The sequence below is a fragment of the Sander lucioperca genome, chromosome 17 (assembly GCF_008315115.2).
Source record: "Sander lucioperca isolate FBNREF2018 chromosome 17, SLUC_FBN_1.2, whole genome shotgun sequence".
Classification (NCBI taxonomy): Eukaryota; Metazoa; Chordata; class Actinopteri; order Perciformes; family Percidae; genus Sander; species Sander lucioperca.
The window spans coordinates 5,195,308-5,217,539 of record NC_050189.1 but is presented as its reverse complement, the minus strand read 5'-3'; the positions used below and the strand labels follow the sequence as shown (position 1 = coordinate 5,217,539).

The 22,232-nt window shown below is 41.8% G+C and overlaps 1 protein-coding gene across 2 annotated transcripts in view; it reads right to left on the bottom strand.

Moving 5' to 3' along the window:
- Positions 1-22,232, bottom strand: part of svep1 (sushi, von Willebrand factor type A, EGF and pentraxin domain containing 1) — a 104,935-nt gene that overhangs the window by 21,231 nt on the left and 61,472 nt on the right. For both annotated transcript variants that reach the window (XM_031289870.2, XM_031289871.2), the window contains exons 7-33: positions 20,536-20,730; positions 17,369-17,487; positions 16,724-16,853; positions 14,471-14,578; positions 11,564-11,695; positions 10,828-11,019; positions 10,625-10,746; positions 10,440-10,545; positions 10,126-10,329; positions 9,703-9,936; positions 8,991-9,152; positions 8,597-8,758; positions 8,052-8,213; positions 7,157-7,245; positions 6,218-6,314; positions 5,836-5,949; positions 5,441-5,554; positions 4,930-5,131; positions 3,514-3,671; positions 3,121-3,319; positions 2,284-2,459; positions 1,925-2,049; positions 1,606-1,735; positions 1,275-1,445; positions 798-971; positions 491-610; positions 212-388 (exon numbers count right to left, since the gene is read on the bottom strand). In XM_031289870.2, the coding sequence (XP_031145730.1) occupies positions 212-388; positions 491-610; positions 798-971; positions 1,275-1,445; positions 1,606-1,735; positions 1,925-2,049; positions 2,284-2,459; positions 3,121-3,319; positions 3,514-3,671; positions 4,930-5,131; positions 5,441-5,554; positions 5,836-5,949; positions 6,218-6,314; positions 7,157-7,245; positions 8,052-8,213; positions 8,597-8,758; positions 8,991-9,152; positions 9,703-9,936; positions 10,126-10,329; positions 10,440-10,545; positions 10,625-10,746; positions 10,828-11,019; positions 11,564-11,695; positions 14,471-14,578; positions 16,724-16,853; positions 17,369-17,487; positions 20,536-20,730 (4,074 nt within the window). The remainder of the gene's footprint in view (positions 1-211; positions 389-490; positions 611-797; positions 972-1,274; positions 1,446-1,605; positions 1,736-1,924; positions 2,050-2,283; positions 2,460-3,120; positions 3,320-3,513; positions 3,672-4,929; positions 5,132-5,440; positions 5,555-5,835; positions 5,950-6,217; positions 6,315-7,156; positions 7,246-8,051; positions 8,214-8,596; positions 8,759-8,990; positions 9,153-9,702; positions 9,937-10,125; positions 10,330-10,439; positions 10,546-10,624; positions 10,747-10,827; positions 11,020-11,563; positions 11,696-14,470; positions 14,579-16,723; positions 16,854-17,368; positions 17,488-20,535; positions 20,731-22,232) is intronic.

Here is a 22,232-nt window from a genome sequence, read left to right as displayed (position 1 = left end):
ATTGTGTATTTCTTAGGGACTATTTTCAACTGCGGATTAATACACACAGTGAGTATGTGAGTATTTACAGCAGCTGGACGATGCATGCAACCTAAAAATAGAGATAGACAATATATTTGTTACTTTCAGTAATTTAATGGAGAAAAAAAAAAAGTATATACAGTACAGCTGCTGCACAGTGTTGGCATGACATGACCACTCAACACCTTACCTCTGCAGTATGGGACTGGGTCGTCCCAGCTTCCTGTCTCCAGGCAGTGGAGGCGAGACGAGCCAATCAGCTCATAGCCGTTCTCGCAGCCAAAAACAACCTCACCGCCCATCAGAAAGTTGCTGCCCTCTCTGTGACCAAATTCTGGAGACCCGGGGTTCTTACACTTCACTGGCTCTGGTAGGAAGACAAACACACACTCATAAGAAATGGGTTTATATATGGATAACTACAATGGTTCCCTTTAATAGCACTTTCTCCAACATGGATGCTTGTTACCTGTGCAGTTTTTTCCGTCGCCACTGTACGGCTGGATACAGGTGCAGATGTAGGAGCCGTCCGTGTTTTGACAACTAGCGTGGTCATCACAGTCAGATCCCAGAGCACACTCATCCACATCTGAACACACACACACACACACACACACACACACACACACACACACACACACACACACACACACACACACACAGAAGAACGCACACAAATACGTAACACAGATATTTGTGCCTTTTCAATTTTCCAAACAGGATTTTCTTTCCCATGTATCACTGATTAAGAAAAACAATGTTGTCTAATGAAGTACCGAGACAGGCTGGTGGATTTCCTCCCCACTTGCCACTGTTGGTGCAGTGCACCTTGGTGTCTCCCAGCAGGTAAAAGCCAGCGTTACACTGATAGACCACAGAGCTGCTGGCATGGAAGTCTGTCCCTTGAAACAAGCCGTTCTCCAGAGGACGAGGAGGGCCACAGGACACTCCTGCAACACACAAAAAGTAATATTATCAAGGACCTCACCCCTACAGGCTGTCTACCTAATAGCTGTATTCTTCTTATTTTGGTATGTCAAATGTACAGTAAAACAGTACCATTAATCCATCTCCTGCAAAAGGAATACAGTAAAATGTTTTGTTTATCAGAGATTTCCATGTTTAGGATCTTTCAAAGTATTTCATTTCTTAAGGATGTTTATAACCCCAGAAATGTAAGATTTTAAATTTTAAGAGCACATGGTATATCATTTACATTTCAAATCAGAGAGCAGTTTGTGTCTATGCCTTACGTTCACAGCTGGGCAGAGGATGGCTCCACTCTCCTTTATTTTGGCACTGTAGCACCGGCTCCCCCAGCAGGTAGAAGCCGGGATCACAGGACAGCTGGACCTGGGCCCCGGGGCTCACCTCCACAGTGGAGGCGTGCAGGTAGGGCACTGCGTTCTCCAGTTTGGGGCAATCTGGAGAGACCAGGGAGGGTTTTCAGTTTTGGAGACAGAGCCACTGTTAGGCATACTAACTGAAAAAACATACTCCAAAACACTGTGCACATCCATTTTAGAAATGTATTTAGAACTTCATCATTCAAGGTAGTGTATGGTTTTGTGAAGCATCTCTTACCAGCACAGAAAACGCTGCTGTGGTTTACTTTGACTCGGCCCACCACCCCGCTGAGGAAGTCTGGCCAGGCGAGCACGTTCCCTCTGTGGGTGACATGGGAAGATGGACAGCTGCTGGCCAGGACCTTGATCTACAGTATAGAGGAGAGCAAGATCAGTTGGTACAACATTAAAAAAATCATATTCACATTCACATAAATATTTATGTTTCATGACTGTGATACATGTTAAATTACCTAGTTTCATATACATGGGTTCACATTTGCCTAAGCAGTCCTAAAAAGCATATTTAAAACAGAAACACCAATTACTAAATTTACCTGTTGAGGTGTGAGAACACGATCCCAGATGTTGAGTTGGCTGATGGAGCCGACAAAGGATTCGACAGGGTTGAAGCCCTCGCCCCTCTGATCCTGGTCCTGACCTAATACCAGCGCCCCACCGCCTACAGAACACATGTTAAAGGTCAGAGGTTAACGGCAACTCACTGAGAAACTATTCTTCTTATCTACTGAGTTACTGTGTTTATATTTAAAAAATACAAGAAACGTATACACTGTAAATTTGATTAGAAACAAAGACATCCAGCATTGTTGTACTAAAGCAATTACGCTCATTATAGCTACTTATAAATCATTGTTATGGCAGAAAGGTGACCAGGTCGAGGATAGCACTACACCTGGGATAGTGGTGCCGACTGACAGGCCTTTGCCTCCGTCTGAGGGCTTCCCATTGATGTAGATTCTCCAGTCACCATCCCAGCTCCTCCAGGACACCCCAATGTGGTACCATTGACCCGTGTTCACTGCAGGACAGTCAGTGATCCACTCCTTACCATTCACATACAGCACCCACCTGTAGGGATGGAGGAAAAACGGTCAGAGAGGATTTAATACAAAAGAAAGAAAGCATTAGGAGAGGTATAGTCTCGCTTTGCCAGACCTTCCTCTACCGCGCTGCGGAGGAGGCTCTGGCTAGTCCACACAGCATTCCGGGAAGGGAGAAAAACGTGCTCTGGTTTATTGGCATTTCTTTAAACCAATCACAATCGTCATGGGCGGCGCTAAGCAACGGACAGAGCCACCGTGATGCTGCAAAATAGCCTCGGGATGGAACTTGTTTTGGTGGAACGTGTACGTTCAAAAGTTGTTTTAGTCGTGCAACAGAAAACTCAGATTGGACAGATAGTCTAGCTAGCTGTCTGGATTTACCCTGCAGAGATCTGAGGAGCAGTTACCCATAGTCCTCAGAAATCCACCAGAGTTTAAAATTCCAACACAAAGAAAGTGTAAGGTAACGGACATCCGGCCAAAAAGAGTGTCATCCGGCAGTATATACTAGGAAAGGTGAATAATAAATCAGAAAGGTGATTTTTCTATTTGATAAATAAAAAAGGAGGAATGCAGGACAAAAAACTGGAAACAGGAGAATAATTGCATACACTGCTAAATGTGTACTGTATGATATAAAACTGTGTACGTGCATTTATATTCTCTTAACTTAGTATATCACTGACCCATTGTAGTCTATGAGAAGGAAAGCGTTGTCGCTGCCCTCCACAGCGTAGGAGACAGGTGTGCCATAATTGGTGGTGTCCGATGACCTCATCCAAAAGGTACAGGTGATCTCTGTCAGCGCCGGCATCACTCCATCCATCATTACGTAACCATGGATACCAGACACCTCAAAGTCCAGGTTGAAGGCAGGGGACATCTCTGACAGTGTATAGAGTGAATAAAACAGTTTGTTGGATTAAATGAATTAAATAATTGCTGTTGTTAACACCTAGCTTTTTCTACATGACTGTTCTGGTCTTCCTTTAATCAATAATATTCAAGATATAAAATGGAAAATATCTCTTTTCCTCCTCTAGAGTTGCCATGGTGATGTGTCATCTGTCCTATAGTACCTGTCTCACACCTGGTTCCGTTGAACCCAGGGAGGCAGCGGCAGGTGTAGGACCCCAGACCATCCATGCAGCTGGCCCCGTTCACACAGGGGTTAGGATCACACTCGTCCACGTCCACCTCACACAGGCGGCCACGGTAGCCCTCCACACACTGGCACCTGAGAGAGGGAAGGAAAACACGGTACAATACCACTTACAGAGACACACTACAACATAGGTTCATCATGAAGCATGAAGAACATGAGGCCTTTGGCCAATCACAGGTCATTTTAGAGAGCGAGAACAGTCCTATTGGCTGTTCTGGGCATGCATATGCCCGTGTGACAGAGAGGGGAAAGGGAGAGCTGCAGGAAGAGGACTCACTCTACTTCAAATCCTGGCATTTTTTTTAAGTTTGACCTTTCCTAATATTCAAAATGATGTATGAATGTAAAGCACATAAATCAGGACATGTGTATACAAAATCGGGATGCACCGAATCCAGGATTCGGGTTCGGTTTCTGCCGAACCTTAGAATTTTTTTCCACCGAACCGAACCCTACTCGGCTGCTGCTCGTTAGCTAACGTTAGCTTTCTAATTTCACCCACCCAACATGCCTTCTGTAATGGAATGGCTTCAAATGATGACCAAAATGCTTGTCTTTTACTGTGAACATTTACTGTTCAATATGTTTCAGTTTTACACACAAGAAAGTGAACAACTTAAGCTTGACGGACATGTTTTGCATCTAGCGTCTCACGTTCATCTCAGTAAGCTAGCAAGAGTACACGACAGACAACTTCCATTTAGGCTACTTCAAAATAAAAGCACTTCCTGTGGTGGTTCGCAGTAAAACTAAATTACTGTTAAACAATAAGGTTGTGTACCTTTTCACATATCAGCTGTAAATCAAGTACTGTAAATAATATATATTATATTAGTAGTAAAGTGAGTTTTAATCACACTATAATTTACCATTTCCTTTAGACTGTTTTAAACTAAACAGCATGAATTTCTTATTTAAGTGCTTTAAACAAACATTTCACAACACCTTCATCATACACTGGTTAGCGAAAATTTGCCAAACAAAATTGTTGTATTCTGGCGATAGCGATGTGCTTTCCTACGATGTGAAAAGAGCGTGTGATTTCAACATTAAGTTGTTACATTTAACTATTTTAGAGGCTGTGGACATTGTTTCCTTCATTAATGTGTTTTCTGTGTTAATGGACTGAGGATGGGAGTAGGATTCGGTACTCGGTTTAGGATTCGGCAGAATCTTAACCAGTGGATTCGGTATTTGGCCGAACCCCAAAAATCTGGATTCGGTGCATCCCTAATACAAAATCTGTGTTTCTCTTTTAAATAAATAATTTTAAGCTGTATAATAAAATCCTTGTTTAGCGGATGCTTCATCCCATCAGAATCATTATTACCTGAAATTGTTAACAGCATCCAGACACGAGGCCCCATTCAGACAGGGGGCGCTGTAACATTCATCAACGTCGACCTCACAGCGATCCCCTGAGAAGCCCTCGGCACAATTACAAGTGTAGCTGCCAATCAGGTCATCACACACACCTCCGTTCAGACAGGGGTTGGAGAGGCACTCGTTGATTTCCAGCTCACAACGAGATCCTGTGGAAATGTGAAAAGAAAAAAAGGAAAACAGCTGCATTTTCAAAGCATTAACTTTAGTATTTAGCCTTTTTCTACACCAAGGTCAGACTTTTTGTATAAGTTACAGTATGATTATATGTGTATACTCTATATACAATGTATGCAGTAATAGTAGATATTGTACAGACTCAGAATGAAGTTCAACAAAGTCTGCAGGTGCCAATAATAATAATAACGACCTGTAACGTAACAAGTTTAACGGTCTGAGGAAATCAACTGTCAAACTGATGTCTAGAATAAAAATTGAACCCAGTACTGTTATCTAACCTGTGAAGCCGCTGGCACAACTGCAGGTGAACTTGTTGACCTTGTCCACACACACACCTTCATTCAGACAGGGAGAGGAGATACACTCGTTCACCTCCGCCTCACACAGAGAGCCTGAGACAGACGGGGGCAAAAGTTAGGAAACACAGATAGAGGCATATGCTGATGGAGGCAAAGAAATATGTCTGGTTTAGGAGTTGTTCAAGTAATCAATGTTTTTGACAGCTACTTAAAATGTGTAATCAATGGCCCGTAAGTCAAATCCCTAAACCTTTAAAGACCTTGAAATAATCAATAAAGTTGACGTTCCATTTACCAGTTGAGTACACCAGTTCTTTTTTTTCACTTTTTGCTCTTTCTGTGTATCACTTTATTATTTCCTCATGGTCCCTTACCTAAAAAGCCAGGCTTGCACTGACACTGGAAGTCTCCCATACCGTCTTTACAAAGGCCTCCATTCTGACACGGAGCAGAGTCACACTCATCTATATCAATCTCACACTTGGCACCTGGGAGAGAAATATCAGAGGCTGTATCAAACACTTACCATAACAGAGTCAAATACAACACAACGGTGCTTGAGGTGAATGTCCGTTGCTATAAATGTCAACACTCAAGCGAGGATTACAGCTGGGTATTATCCACAGAGCAATGATAGGAAATACAACAACAAACCACTAATGATAATCTTATTCCTACTGCTTAAAACTCCCTGTCTTCATTAGAGTTGTTAATACATAAACACCACACCAGGTGAATCTCAGACTGGTGGTTTACCTGTGAACCCAGGCATGCAGGTGCAGACATATCCCGCCCCGACCTCCTCACATGTCCCCTTATTCTGACAGGGATTCAGGAAACACTCGTGGAAAACCTGCAGGAACAGCCAATCAGTTCAATGTGTCACCCAAACAGTAAAAGCCTTACTGAAAACATAGCTGCAAACTTTGTCCAGTAAATCCTTCAGTTCATGTTCTCCTCATCATGTTACATTTCTGTCCAATGTTTTTTTCCTTCAATGATGTTGTCATTATTGGTTTCATTATGTATGTATGTATTCATTAGGAATGCTGAACATTTGAGTTTTAAAAGTGGTTATAGTCAGACAGATGACACAAATTCATCCTCTTGTATAAATATAAGTTAGATATAGATTATCTATGAGTTCAGTTCATTAATTACCTTGCAGAACACAGTTTTGCTGGTCCATTGCTGCCTCGATCAGTAAGTTTCTTTGTGTGACTTTGGTATTTTAAAAGGGTTAGGAACTAACAAAACTAACAAACTAACTAACTAACCAATTGAGGCAGCGGTAGACCAGCAACTCCCATGTTCTGTGAGGTAAAATTACTGTTTTTGTCAAAGAAGTCTGGTGGTTTTGAAGAGAGTGATACAACAGCTTTAGTTCACGTCGTAAAGGCGCTGTTTGACAGCAAGGTAAAACAGTGAAAATATTTTAAATATAGCGTACACTTTTAAAATAATTTTTTTTTTTTTTAGGTAGGCCTTTTTAGGTGGCTAAAATGCATTTTGCTGTGTGGCCCCGTCCACAGCAGTACATTGCTTAGCTTACGTATCGTGACTCCTACCTGCTTCTCCAAACTGGGCGGCGTGCTGGCCACCATCTACTGTAGATTATAACCCTGACTACCTCATACAACCCCACTTCGAAAGATCCAAACTATCCCTTCAATTTTGAGACAGGAAAAGACTAACCTGACTGCTTGCTTGGTAGTCTTCAATGACCTCCACCTCTGGAGCCGCAGTTACACTCTCCTCTTTGGGAAGAAAACTGGAGCCAAAACCTGACAATGACACCCAGAGAAAATACACGCAATGTAAGCACAGACAAGTCGGAAAAACACATCAAGGATCTTTCCACTTGCTACCAGACTTGTGATCTGTGTGAACAAAAGCCTGTATTCTTATTGAAAACTGGCAGCATATCCTAACCACTGTTCATTCCCACACTTCAAACATGCAGTGTTATTCATTTCCCTTCTGCAGCGGAACAATAAAATCATATTATTTACATTTCCCCCCTGATCCTGTGCAGTAATTTCTTTTCCAATTGGTTTGAGCTGTCACAACACTGATCAGACACCACACAACTTGAGCGATGGCAGCAAGTTTTGAAACAGTTGAAAAGCTGTCACACAGAGCGCCCGACACTGAACAGTTTCATATCTTTTGCTCTCTGCTGACTTTACTTGGCAAGTCTTGTAGAAATTTACGTTGTTTTACATGCCAACTCAACACACATATGGTGTTAAAATAGAAGTCTGCTGGCCTAATTTAAACTGGAGCTAGGGGTGGAACAAACTACGACAGTATAGTTTTAGTTTTAATTGATATTTTAGTTTTCAGTTTTTAAACAGAAGGTAAGAAATCATCTGCATTTTGTTGTTGTTTTTTTGTCTGAAGATACTACAGGACAGAGCAGTTAGATATTTTGTAAGAACAACAGTTGGGATCAGAGATTTCATGCTGAAACCAATTTGAATATAAAACCAAAATAATATAAAACCAAAGATCTTCTAGATTCACCAAAACAAAAATGGAGAGCTTGTGTGTGACTTGAAAAGGATTTGGGTTTTTTCTGATCACTTACTGGAGCAGTGCTGTATGGTGGTTGCCCCAGTAATGGTTGTGGTTCCATAAAAGGGACATGAGAGGCAGTAGGAGCGGCCATGTTCAGGCTGGTAGTAATCTCTGGGACAAGGGTAACAGGGAACTAGACCGGTACGGGAGAAATGTCCTGACAAACAGGGGACTGCAGGAGTGGAGACCAGAGAAGATCAGAGGAGAGGAGCATCAGAAAGACAAAACAGAAATGGAAGAATATAATGGAGCAGAATCACCCAAAAAGTGACATTTGTAATTTAACTGGGAAACTCAGGTAGCAAAGATTTTCACAGTTTCCAGATTTATCATCCAACTTTAAACTTCCTAGTTAGAATGTGCCTTTCTGATATAATTGCACATAAATGGCAAAAACTAACAGACACATTTTTGCTCACAGGCTGGAATTACATTTGTTTTCGTTACCTAGCAGCGTTTAGAATAACTTAAGAATGATGAAGGCTTTTCAAAGTTAAAATAGACAAGTTGATAGGACATTAAGGGAGTGTACTCCACACTGTCAGACTGTATCACCTCCACACTCTGTCTCATCCACCGCTCCTCTGGTGACAGTCGAGGTCTCATCAGGACAGACGAGACACTCCCTGGCGCCAAAACTAGGCTGGAAGTGACCCAGCGGGCATGACTCGCAGATCTCCAACCCATTCAGAGAGTTACTACCAGGCTTACACTGCCCTGCAAACATATGCGATCACCACATTATGAGCAATATTCAGACACAGAAAGAACATCAAAACAACATCAGTTCTACAATCAACAAACATCGCCCAAGACACTAAGAATAGATCAATAAGAAGCACTTATTATACATATTTATGTACAAAATGTACCAGATATCATCTAAGTTATTTGCAAATGCAGTTTTCCTTCAGTAAGGCTGAGGTCTGACTGTGTGAACGCATTTTACCTTTGCACTCAGCGATGCTGCGGGAGTGCAAGTAGGCCGTGGAGGTTCCCTCAGGGCAGGACTTACACTCCAGCTGACCCTCCTGGTCCTGGTAGGAGCCCAGCCAGCAGCTCTCACACTCGTTGTATTCCAGAGAGAAGTATGTTCCCACCGGGCATTGGACTGCAACAACACACACAATTAGTGCATTGCATAAAACAGTACATACAACTTTTATAGTAGTATTAGAGTTTCTTAAAATCCCATAACTTTACATGTATTTTATATGGTTATAATGGTAAGAAAACCCCTCCAGTCCACAAATCAATTCAATTCAATTTTATTTATAGTATCAAATCATAACAAGAGTTATCTCAAGAAACTTTACAGATAGAGTAGGTCTAGACCACACTCTATAATTTACAAAGACCCAACAATTCCAATAATTCCCCCAAGAGCAAGCATTTAGTGCGACAGTGGCAAAGAAAAACTCCCTTTTAGGAAGAAACCTCAGTGGTGAGGAAAACTTCCTTTTAGGAAGAAACCTCTGACAGACCCAGGCTCTTGGTAGGCGGTGTCTGACGATGCCGGTTGGGGGTGTGATGAACAGTGGCAATAATAGTCACAATAAAGATAATGGAACAGTGACTAGAAATAGTAGTTGTAATCAAATCAAAAGCTGGTTAGATGAGTTTAGGTGGATGTATCCTCCATTCACTCCTCTCCCACTCACCGCACATCCTGCCTTTGAGCATTGAGCCTGGCCTGCAGAACAGAGAGGGTTTTTTGCTCTCCAGAGATTTGGGATCAGCTACAATCATCTCTGAGGACACGTGGAAACTGGACAGCGGCTGCTTGGCCAGCGTTCGCTTCAAACGATTGGTCAGTTGCTCCAGGGTCCGCAGGAGTCTCTTCTGATTGGCCACCTCTATTGAGTCGTTCCTCGACAGGGGCAGAGGGATGCTTGCTGGGAAAATGGACAAAGTTTAAAGGACTGATAACTAACAACTGATGGTATTAAAAATATAAAAAAACACAGATATAAAATGGGGAAAAACACGTCATATCATATGGTTATTATGCAGACCATGACATATACATATATTCCCAGTACAGCAAAGGTCAATAAACACACAGCAAATCATGTTTAATATACCTGTAATGTTGAAAAAGATCTGGATCTTTTGGTCTCTGGTGGGTCCTGTGATTTTGCGGTGCCTCTTGGTGCGATGGTGGGGTTGCACGCTGCTGTCTTGCTGCTGCCTGGCGAGCTGTCGGGTGCCTGTGGCAAAGCCAGACTCAAAGTAGGTGTAGTCCTGAGCGCCCTGAGGACCCCAGCTGTTGCTCCAGCCCCCTGGTGCTGATAGATATTAAGACAGTAAGAGGGAAGAATAATGAGTTAATAAGATGCTTTCATTAAAATACAGGTGGGATGGTTAGAGAGAGTGTATTTTGTGCACATAATCCTACCAATAGAAAACCCGTTCTCGTAGTCGTAGTTGTACTCTAGACAGTGACCCAGTGACATCACCTCCAGCTTGCAGGTGACATCACCACTGCTACAAATGTTGGGGAGCTGTGGAGGAAGCATCATGTGTTTGAGAGTTGATTTACAGCAGATCAGTGTGTATGTATGTATGTGTATATATCCTCACCATGCCTCCCAGTTTGGTGTTGAACTCCCCAGTAAATGACTTGACCAGGTCCACATCGTCACAGCGAGATGCTTTAAACAGCATCTCAAAGGGTTTGACCCCGTTGTTTGCTATACGGTTCACTGGGAAAGAGAAGTGAAGTGAAGACAGTAGGTAACAAAATATTTTAAAAGGAAGTAACAGAATACCGGCGCTTCGCTTACCTGAGCAGTCAGGTCTGTCTGGAGAGTAGGGTGGCTCCCACACACCGTTGTAGGCGCAGAAGTAGCTGTGCACTGCATCCTGAGTGAAGCTGTAGCCGTCTTTACAATGAAGAGTACAGTTAACACCCTCCTCCTCTTCAGAGCAGATGAACTCTCCATTCACTGGGACATACGGACGGTCACAGGTCGTCCCTGGGCACACACATAGTATATAATATTTCCATGGTTTGGTCATGTTGGAGCACAATATTTGATAATACCACTATAAACACACCTTACGATTCCACACTGAAAGTCTAATATACAAATACTGACCTTGTCATACTGGCCCCTTACATCCAGTACATCTTTAGGGACATCATTTTACAGTGTCTTTCCTAACTAAGTATAATTTCATTACATGCACTACTGTCTAGTCTCAGGTTTTGATTATGTTGTCTTATATTTATTTGTTTACAATAGTTTTATCATCAAGGAACTACATTTTCTTCTTCACAGATGCTTGAAAAAAAACATGATGCTGTTTGACCAATGGGAAAAAAGTAAAGCTAAAACACAACAACAGAATATACTGCAGAAAAACACAGTAAATGGGGGATATACATACTTTAAACATACTGAATAAAAATTATGGATAAGATCAAAGAAGGAAAATATTTACACAAAAACTGTACATTTATCCAACAAGACTCAATAAAAAGCTATTCAGAAGAGAAGTTGTCTGTCAGTTTTGTACCTTGCACAGTGATGGTGAGGTTGCAGGTGCGGCTGTTTCCTGCTGCATCAGTAGCTGTGTACTGGACCAGAGTGTCTCCTACCGGGAACACAGAGCCTGGTGTATGGCTACTGGTCACTGCGAGGCGACCACCTTAGAGATACACACATTACAAAAGTGTTGATTACAGACATACAGTACATTTAACAAAAGTGTTGTGACTGTAAAAAAACATCATCATCAAAACATTAAGTTAATATACTGTATATATTCATTCTTTTCTAGTGACACATAAATGTAACTAAAAGTGTTACTCCACTTATCCTGCAGAGGGCAGTCCTGACCTTACTCCATTTTCCAGGACTAAATGAGTCACTTTTAGTAAACCATAGAAGTTATGTTAAACAATAATATGTTGACATGGGAATGGTTTGTCTGGGCATCACATGGCAGCAGAAAAACCAGGCTCTTGGGATAGGAGATGGAAAATTGCTACAGTCTGGTTGGCTTAAAAAAACTTAATGTGAAGAGAGTGATGGATAGAGCCTTGGGAGAGGCAGCGGTGATGAGAGAAGTGTATGATTGTGTGTGTTTGCATGTGTTAAATGCTGTGGGTCTGTAGGCTGACACACAGGATGTAAACAAAAAAAACCTCTGCAAGCATATCCGCTGCAAGTGTGAAAGACACGGACAAAAAGACAAGATGGGAAAACTGAGTGATTGACCTTTTGTTTCACTCCAACTCCATTAAGGGTAGCAAAGTCGTTTAAACAGGGCTGACACACGTCTGGACTGCTGGAGTCTGGTGTCTCCCCTTGTATATAGCCTGTGTGTGTGTGTGTCTGTACGTGTCTTTATGTGTGTGTCTACCGAGTCACAACTATATATAGCGCTGGCATCAGGGTGTGGGCCTGGAAAAACAAAACACTGACGTCGAAGCAGTGCTGGGCTGACGTCGTGTGGCCCGAAGCAGCCGCAGCAGCCTGTTATTACAGTGTGTGTGTGTGTGTGTGTGTGTGTGTGTGTGTGTGTGTGTGTGTGTGAGAGAGAGACAAGTGTGTGTTTGATGGGGGTGCACCTCTGCAGACAGGTGGGGATTGAGCATGCTGGGTCTCGAGAGTGAAGTCTGAGGCCTGTGTTTGTATATACGTCGATGACTGCTTACATTTCTGAACACACACACACACACACACACACACATATCTGAGCTGTGTTAGGGTTATTTGTGTGTGTGTGTGTGTGTGTGTGTGTGTGTGTGTGTGTGTGTGTGTGTGTGTGTGTGTGTGCGTGTGTGTGTGTGTGTGTGTGTGTGTGTGTGCGTGTGTGTGTGTGTGTGTGTGTGTGTGTGTGTGTGTGTGTGTGTGTGTGTGCGTGTGTGTGCGTGTGTGTGTGTGTGTGTGTGTTGGGGGCGCTGTGGGCTGGAACCCTGAAGAAGTTTGGTTTGTTGTCTGTCACCACCACAGCTACAGCACCAGGAAGTCCGCAAGCTCTACGATATTTACGTCTATTTGGCAGCGTGGCCTTGATGCACTCCTTTATTGCGGGATCGGTCTGAATTGCTAAGCATCAATGTAGTGTGTGCAGCAAGGTGGCCTAGGCTGAAAAGAGAGACTAATGTGTTGCATATTAAACATACTTGCTCACAACAGCAAGTACAGTATGTACTTTCTGAACTGCCATTGAACAAGAAAAAGAGCACCAGTTTTGTCACTGAGCTCAAGGTGCACTAGATAAAGGTGTTTTATGTGGTCCAGATTTATGTTTTTGAGATAGAGCTAAGAGGACATCATGTTAATTTACTGTATTAACTCTTGAACTGCTTCAAACCTTGGATAGATTCAGTAGGCAAAATGTCTCAGCAGTTAAACACTAGATAACAATAACATTTTAATGCTACTCTATAAAGATCTCACTGCACATGTTTAATTTGCATTTGCCTCATTACAAATATAGTTATGTGAAAAGACTGAGTAGCCCAACAATACCACTGTAAAAATGTGTAGTGGTAGGAAGCCGTTTGGGGGTTTTGTCCAGGGAATATTAAGGTGGTCAGGTATTAGTGCTCTACATTTACAGACAAATGAGCAGAAGTGTAAGTGTTAAGGTACTTTACTTTTGTATTTAGATTTTTGTCTCCGTTTCAAAATTAGTATAGTTTTTTACTCCACTATTATATATAGATATATTTCTCAGTTATTTATATTTGCTCAGTTGGTAGAGCAGGCGCACATATATAGAGGTTTACTCCTTGACGCAGCGGCCGCAGGTTCGACTCCGACCTGTGGCCGTTTGCTGCGTGTCATTCCCCCTCTCTCTCCCCTTTCATGTCTTCATCTGTCCTATGAAAATAAAGGCCTAAAACGGCCAAAAGAATAATCTAACCTTCTGTACTTCCACATAATTCACTCTGATTAAGAAAGAAAAATATGATTTGACAAGTAATTCAAAAAATTTAACTCCCGAATGAGTCAAGTACTGTGCATGCTCACATAATTATACAAATGACTGTGTGAAAAATGGATGGAAAGAGCGCAAATTCTCACAAAAGAGCGAAAACACCTGCTTCTCTCTGCTGCCTCCGTAACATTAATGACATTAACAGACACTGTGACAACTTCATCTGTCCACTGGTCCTATTCTCTCTCTTGACCTCTCTTTTAAACACAGACACACAAATGAGGCATTCATGCACACAATTACAATCCATCCTCTCATTGTTGGACCATATGTCGAGTGTCTCTCAACATTAATCACACACACAGACACACACATAAAGTCCTCTCCTGATCCCCTTTTTCCAGTCACCCAATGGAAAAGATCCTGTTTAACCATCATCAGTGGAGGAAGAGGGTGGAGTACAGTGGAACAGAGGAGCAAAAGAATAAACCATCTCGGGAGCTGCCGTCTGAGAACGGCTACCAGACATACCTGAGTTGTCGGAAAACTGTGGCACCTCCCAAAAGACCGGCGTGTCTGTGTCTGTGGCCTGAACTGTGGGCGGCGACCTGCACCTGTCAATCACTGGGGACTCCGTATCTAGAAAGGGATATAAGGTTGTTAATGGTGGTTGATGACCAGATGGAGAACACATAATAAAAACAGCACATTTTTTAACATTAAACATATCGATCATCGTCATTTAACATTCACCAATGCCAAAAAGAATCAAACTAACAAAGCACGGTACAGTTGTAGCACACAAACACACAATTGCTCCCAAGACTGGAATAGATTACAGCAGTATTAGAGAAACAAAGTTAGGAGTGCTGCAAAGTGCTACACTGTGATCTGACTTTTTCGTTGAAGCAGTACAGAGTGTCAGAGGACACTAGTTAAACACATGCCTCTAATAAAAAACTACAACGTTCCACCACCATAATAACATATGGAAATGTTCACGGCTACCATGCTTGAGGTTTTTCCCCCTGACTGCTGTGATTATCGAGCGGTTGACACGGGACACCCCTGTTTTTCTCTCTCTGCAGTAACACTGTTTGGCACATGCTGGGGGTGGATGGACTCCCTTACTGGTGAGTATGTCAATTAAATCACAACTTTACAGTGAATGACAGAAAAAGGTTCTGCAGTACTTAGGTAGGTGGATGGAGAGGCTGTCCTGTAATCGAGAGGGCACTAGTTTGAGTGTCCATAACCTGAAAACGGTCCCATATTGTAAAAAGTGAGATTTTCATGTCTTTTTTTTATTATAAAGCAGGTTATGGTGCTATATAAATACTGTCAAAATATCAAAGTGCTCAATCCACAGAGAAATGCACACACCCCATATTCAGAAACTGTGCCTTTAAACGAGCCGTCAGGACTTCGGTACGGTTGTGATGTCACAACTATACTATATATAGGTGGAAAGTGCCGCTACAGTGCCATTACAGTCATTCCCCGGCTGCAATGACAAGAGCGCAGATGTGTCACGTTCCGCTCCTATGTCAAGTTATTGTTTTGTTGTAGATTCTCATTTTTTCAGGTTGTTTTCACATTTCCTGTTTTATTTTAAGATTCCCTGTTTTCCTTGTATTGTCTTAGTTTTACTTCCTGTTGTTTCCTTTTCCCGCCGTTCATGATTACCTATCCCCGCCCTAATGTTTTGCACCTGTGTCTCATTGTCTTCTCTGTTTTGTGTATTTAAGTTCAGTCTTCCTCTTACCCTAGTGTGAGATTGTCTGCTTCCCCCGTGTACAGCCTCCGAACGTTTTTCCTTGTGTCCTGAGTTATTTACCTGATTGTTTCCCTTGGATTTTGACCACTGACTGTATTTTGGATTCTCCCTTTTGCCTGCCGTTTTGGACGCTGTTGCCAGTAAGTTTATTCTGACTGTTTTAATAAACTTTTGGCATTCAACGTACCTGAGTTGTGTATTTGTGGGTACATACATCTGTGAGCCTGATAAGATGCGGAAGACCCAGAAACACTGACTAATCTGCATAGTCTGGAACCTTTAAGTTGTGCAATGCAAGTATGTTTAATTATGTTAAAAGCACATTGTTGACTCTTTACCCACATTCACACTGCAGCTGTGTCTCAATACAATTTTTCTTGCCCCTTACATGTGAGTTATTTTCTACTCAGCATTGCAAATTGCTGTCACCTTCAGCTAATGTTTACAGTAGTCCTCTGAAATACATGGTTGCCGTGGGTTGAAGCTAATGACTTTTAAGACTGAACACATGTTGCTAACTGTCATCGATTTGTGATATGTAAAATTGCGATGCCTGTGGAAATGTGTCTCCTTCAGTTTTGATATGGACTACAAGGTAGATTTTGTGGTTTTAGTGTAGTACAAGATCAACAGCCTACACGTGACTTGTATTTGAATGCTCAAATTTGTCAGCTCTGCCATGGACAAATAATGTTACACCAGTCATCTGAAACATATTGTATACAAAGCAGCTCAGCTGTGTGTACTTGAGCCAGCAGAAGACAAAACAATAGATAGAAAGCCAAAAAGCTAACGTCACTGTTATTAGGGAGATGCCTCGCCTCAGTCAGATGAGATGTCTTGATGTCGTTTTTTTTTGTTTTTAAAGACACTTTTATATGCTATGTGTAGAACGTTAATGTGAGTATAGCATCTTTAAAGTTATTCTGATGGTACAAATTGTTGCCGCAGGCCATTTGCAGCACACATGGTTTGTGTTGATGCAATCTCCAGAGGAATTAACTCACCGATGACAGTGACTGTGAAGGAGCAGTTGGCCTGGTTCCCCGAGCGGTCGGTCCCAATGTAGGTGATTGTTTCCTTTCCAATTGGGAGCAGCTGGGGTGGAGTGTACACTGGCTTTACCTGCACCACCACCTGAGGGAGGGTGAGACAGTTTAATATAAATAACTGACTCAAAATGGGACTCGTAGACCTTCATGTATTGTTTCATTTTAAGGATATTTAGGGACGCAAAGAGGAAAAAGTATCCAGTATTTCATAAGAAAAATTGCACAAATTATATAAAAGTCAGAAAAAAGGCAACTTGGTTCAATGCAAATGTTTTTGTCCCCAAATCGCAGGTTGGGAACCATTGACCTAATTCCTTGAATCACTCTGAGTTAAATGGCTGAAAAAAACAACTACATTTTAATTCTTAAATGAATAATCAATTGATCAGTTAGTTAAAAGAAATTTTATCTGCAACATTTTTGATAATTGTTGGTAATTTTTCATCATCAAACATTCTCTTGTTCCAGCTTGTGAAATGTTAGAATTTGATTTACATTACAATTACAATAATTTACATTATTCCAACATTAAAATCTTTAATGAAAATTATTTATAGTTGCTTCCCTACTAATGTACACTTGTTTTGAAAAGTATCCAACCTCTTCTTTAGAGTTGTCTGTGGTAGTCGGGACGTTCCAGCTAACGTTGGCGGTGCCGCGCCGCTCATCTGTCTCTGCTACAATGTTCTCGGGGCACTGGATCGCTGGTGGTTCAGTATCTGAAGAGACACAGAGAAAGAACAAACTATACATTTTAGAGGAAGGAGAGAATCAGACCAGGGACTGGACACTGCAAATGCTTTATCTGATTCCAGCAATTTAAATTGAATACAGTGAGATTCAAATAATGCAGATGTTCACCCCATCACATCCTGTATACACTGACCTCAGCCTGCTCCTTGTTATGACTGAGGAAGTAGATGTGTGATGTCATCTGACCTCTTTAATCACAAGACATCACACACTCATTATTGGTCATTACTGATCAAAGACCGAGTGCCCCACTGTCATTGTTCCAACAAGACCAAATCCCACTGAAGTTACATTTATACTGTATGTGGTTGTAAATGTCCCTTCAATCTCTTTATCCACTAGCTCAACATCAGGCCAAAATGGGCTCATGGAAAAGGAAGCTTTATCTTGGATACATTACATTTTTTGGTCATGATCAGTAAAAAAGAATATTCAAACTTGTTATTGGTAAATCCAACAACAAGAAGCCACAGCTGGAGCTTAACCCTATCAGTCCAAGCAGAGTGCCAGTAAGTTGCTGTTTAAGTGATGCTTGTACAACCAATTACTATATCTTGCTATAAATCAACATATTAAAAGCTCTGGTCCTTGTGTTTTAATTGAATTCTGAGCAACATCTGATTGTGCCCCACTCTCTTTATTGTGGCTAAAAGTTACCTGTGTTAATTATTGGCTATGATGTTTTTATAAAGTAGTCACAGTGTAAGTGTCGACCCTTGTTGACCCTTGACCCCTATGAGGTCAGAAGGGTTGGTGACATGGCTTGACTGAGCAAAAGGAAGGTTTAAATTAAAAATAATCTCATGGCAAATGTTGATCTACTGAATTTCCTGCCAGGTACAGTAAACAGCAATGGGACAGCAGTCGCATTGAGATTTAGGAAATGTGGACGTGCTTGCAAGGCCCCAAACAAGCAGGAAAAGTCTGGCTGCAGAAAAGAGAATATCGACTACTCTCATTTTAACATTATAATTGACTTGCCGTTGAGCAATGCACAGAACCCCTTTTCATCAGCAGGCGACACTAGGTGATGGGTAACCATCTCTATATGAAGTGGCAGTGCTCACCAACTCACCACCCACCATGACCCTTGTATGAATTCTTTCTTTTTCTCTTTCTCATACAGCATGTTGTAACAATGTGAAGCCAGCACAGTTTAGTTCAACTCAGTTCAAGCCTGCAGTAAATGAGTAAAGCCTCCAAGAGTTGAATCTCCCATCGATCGACAGTGGTCATGCCTATTGCGTTGCGTAAGAGAGTTTTTCCCATCTGGACCTGATGACCCATCCACTTAGGCATCCATCTCTGCTAAACACTAACACACTTAGCTCCAATCAGCTCCATTCATCTTCATAACAAGGGAGGAATATTTCACTTTGGGTGTCATCAACATGAAGTGAAAGGCGAAAGAAGCCAGAAGCTTACAAAGAGCACTTTCAACTCTGTAATAACTTTCTATTGCTTGATCTCCTCAAAATGTGCCGCCTATATTGATATACTCAATCTTTCTTCTATCTTGTCTACATTTCCTTTTTAATATCTCCCTTTCCCTCCCCTTTCTTCAGCCCATTTGTGCCTCAGGGGATCAGAAAAACTCATCTTCTCTCTACCACCCCATTATAAAACACCTTCAGATGACTCATCCGCCCCTCTCACCTCCCTGTCCACACTACTTCTCCATTCGTTTTCATCTTTATGGCACCTCTTCTTCTCCTTAACGATAGCAGTTCCTTCATTAGCAAACTTTCACCACGAGTAAATGAGGGGATTGAGGACATTCAGACCTTCTCCACACCACCTGTTTCACCTGCAAGGCATCTGGAGGGCTGCACGGAGTGAAGGGGAGAGACATGAGAGCTCGGACATGGTATGGTTTGAGTTAGTGACCCGAGGCCCCTTTCAAAATGGGGTAAGCACCATTCTCACCATTCACAAAAATGCAGAAGGGGAAACGGATAATGGAAAAACTTTTCCCTCCAAGTTTCCTGATGTTTTCTTTTTATATCTTCCTCCTTGAATTCTGTATCTTTCTTTTTTTCTTGTTTAACAACCCCTCTCTTTCTGCCTTGCAAATACGTGTCATTCATTCTAATCCTGGAAAAGTTACTGTAGTGTCAGTTAGTGTATAATAAACTTACAAACTGCATAAGGAGGAAAACCTGGCTGGCAGGTACAACCAAAAAAGTTTTTCTAACAGCCGGGGAATGGTCTTAGATTCGTAGCGTATTTCCAAAAATGTTAAACTATTGCTTTAAAGTGCTCATATTATGCTTTTTGGCTTTTCCCCTTTCCTTTATTGAGTTATATATCTTTTTTGTGCACGTTATATGTTTACAAAGTGAAAAAGCCCAAAGTCCACCCCAAAGGGACTTACCATCTTCCAGAGAAAACACTGTTCACAAACTGCTCCAAACAGCTCTACTGTAGTCCAGCCTTTATTTCCGTGACGAACGTGCGTCACTTTGTAACACGTTATAATGCTCGTCTAGCTGCTAGCATGGCACTCCCTCATGCTCTGCAACTGACTAGCTAGCAGTACTTACTGCGCATGTGCGACTCCCAACAAAGATGGAACAGAAGTGAGATGCCTCACTCTGTAGCCAAAACAGAGAGCTCAACACACAGGGTGAAAAGAGGAGCTTCAGCAATGTGCAGTACAACAAAAATATGGTATTTTTTGAAAATTAAACCACATAAACCTATTCTGGTACAACCTCTAAATACAATTATGAACCTGAAAATGAGCATAATATGAGCACTTTAAATAATGTAAACCTTACCCCAATAAAATTACCAAAGTAATTGGTGAGAAAACCCTAACTGCACTATACGACCTCCGCCTACCCAAGTCTTGACATTTGACCTCAACATATTTCAAATCCTTGTTAAGACCCTAGAACCAATTTGCAGCTCTTACAGCTGAGCCTGACCTCAGAGACGAAGTGAAAAGATGAATTTCCTCTTTAGGAAACTAACACACACACACACACACACACACACACACAGTACGTTACCTGTACAGATGGCTTTATGGACATTAGCTGTCCAGTTCCCAGAGCTCATGCACACCGCCTTCCTGTTTCCCTGAAGACTGTAACCTTGATGACAGGTGAGCAGGCAAGCGGAGCCCGGCGACACTGTCCTCTTCCCGCAGGCAGGGGGCGACAGCAAGATGTTCTTCAGGGTCAGAATGGGGGGACAACGCACCTCTGGGAAGAGGGTGGGAGAAACCAAGAGATGAATCTGATATTTGTATATATAGTTCATTTTGTTCCTGGAAAAATATCTGCAGTAAGAGTTGAACTGCATTCCACATCTCATGACTCATATTTTATTATTCACCTAAAAAAAGTCAAAGAAGTTTTCAGTATTGAATTGAGCTGAAAATGGCATTTATTGTGCATTAATGAAATCAGGCTTGCTGCGGAAAAACAAATCTATTGAGTATTAGAAGATAAGGCCGGTCTGACCAGAAAAGACAGAACAGAACAAGCAAATAAACCCTTTTCCAAGATCATGAGCGTGTTATCCAAATGTGATAAAATCTTAAAAAATTTCAGCTGGCTCCACTATGAATGCCAACAATAAAGCTATTTTCAGGGGCTGTCTATCAAAAACTGGCACAAAAACAACAAACATTTGGTGGGGAATGAACCTAAGAAAGCACTAACCACAGGACTCCAACAGTGGAGGCTTTTTTTGCATTATTGGGATGCAGGCCAGTGTGGCTTTCACTTGATGATGGATAGATCTCATTCTCTCCCTCTCTAATTCCTGTCCTATTTCTTTGGCTTTAGCTGTTGAGGCCAAAAAGGGAAAACTCACTGAGAGGGAGATTCAACATTGGAGATTTCAATAAAAAAAAATGTCTCTGCATCCTCTCAGGGCAGCCGAGGCAATCCCGTTTCACCACAGTGCAAACAAACACTAAAACAAACCACTCAGCTGCAACGGCAGCCCACAGAGTCCTCTTAGCTGCATTAAAGAGGTAACAGCAGTCTGTGATGGTCAAACAAATGAGCTGTAACTCAGTCAGAGCACGGGGGTAAGAGATGGTAGTTATCGATAAACGGAGAGAATTTACCGGAAGCAGACCGGTCAGAGCTTTTAAATAGAGCAGCTAGCTGGTTGGATGGAAGTGAGTCAGTGCGGGCTGGAGCATTGAGGCCGGAGGTTTGTGGCTAAACACTCTCACACTGTCCCTTTTTTGTGTGTTGCTGTGCCTGACCTGGGTGCTCTCTGTGGCGGGCATGAGTATGTGCAACTATTTTAACTTAACTATCAGTTCTGAAGTGTGTGGGTCATTTTGTGTGCATGTGTATATGCACTATGTACTATAGTTTTGCTATGAGAAAGCAGATGTATCTTTCTCTGGATGATGTAGTGTGGCTCTGTGTAAATATATACCATTGTGCATATGTGAGTGTATGTTTTCATGTGTGTTTACATGTGTGTGTAAAACCACGTTTTTACATAGAAATACCCACATTGTGTGTTATTTTAGAGTCATTTGATAAATCATCTTTATGTGTTTTTTTAGCGAATCACTAAGTGAAAGCTAAACAGATAACATGATCTTATAGTTAAATACAGTCAGGCTATAGTAAAGATGTACTGCTACAGAAATCTATTGTGTGCGTTTGAGTGAACGCCGGGCTGCATGATTTAACATAGAAAATAATGCAAATTGAATAACCAAATAAAGAAATCT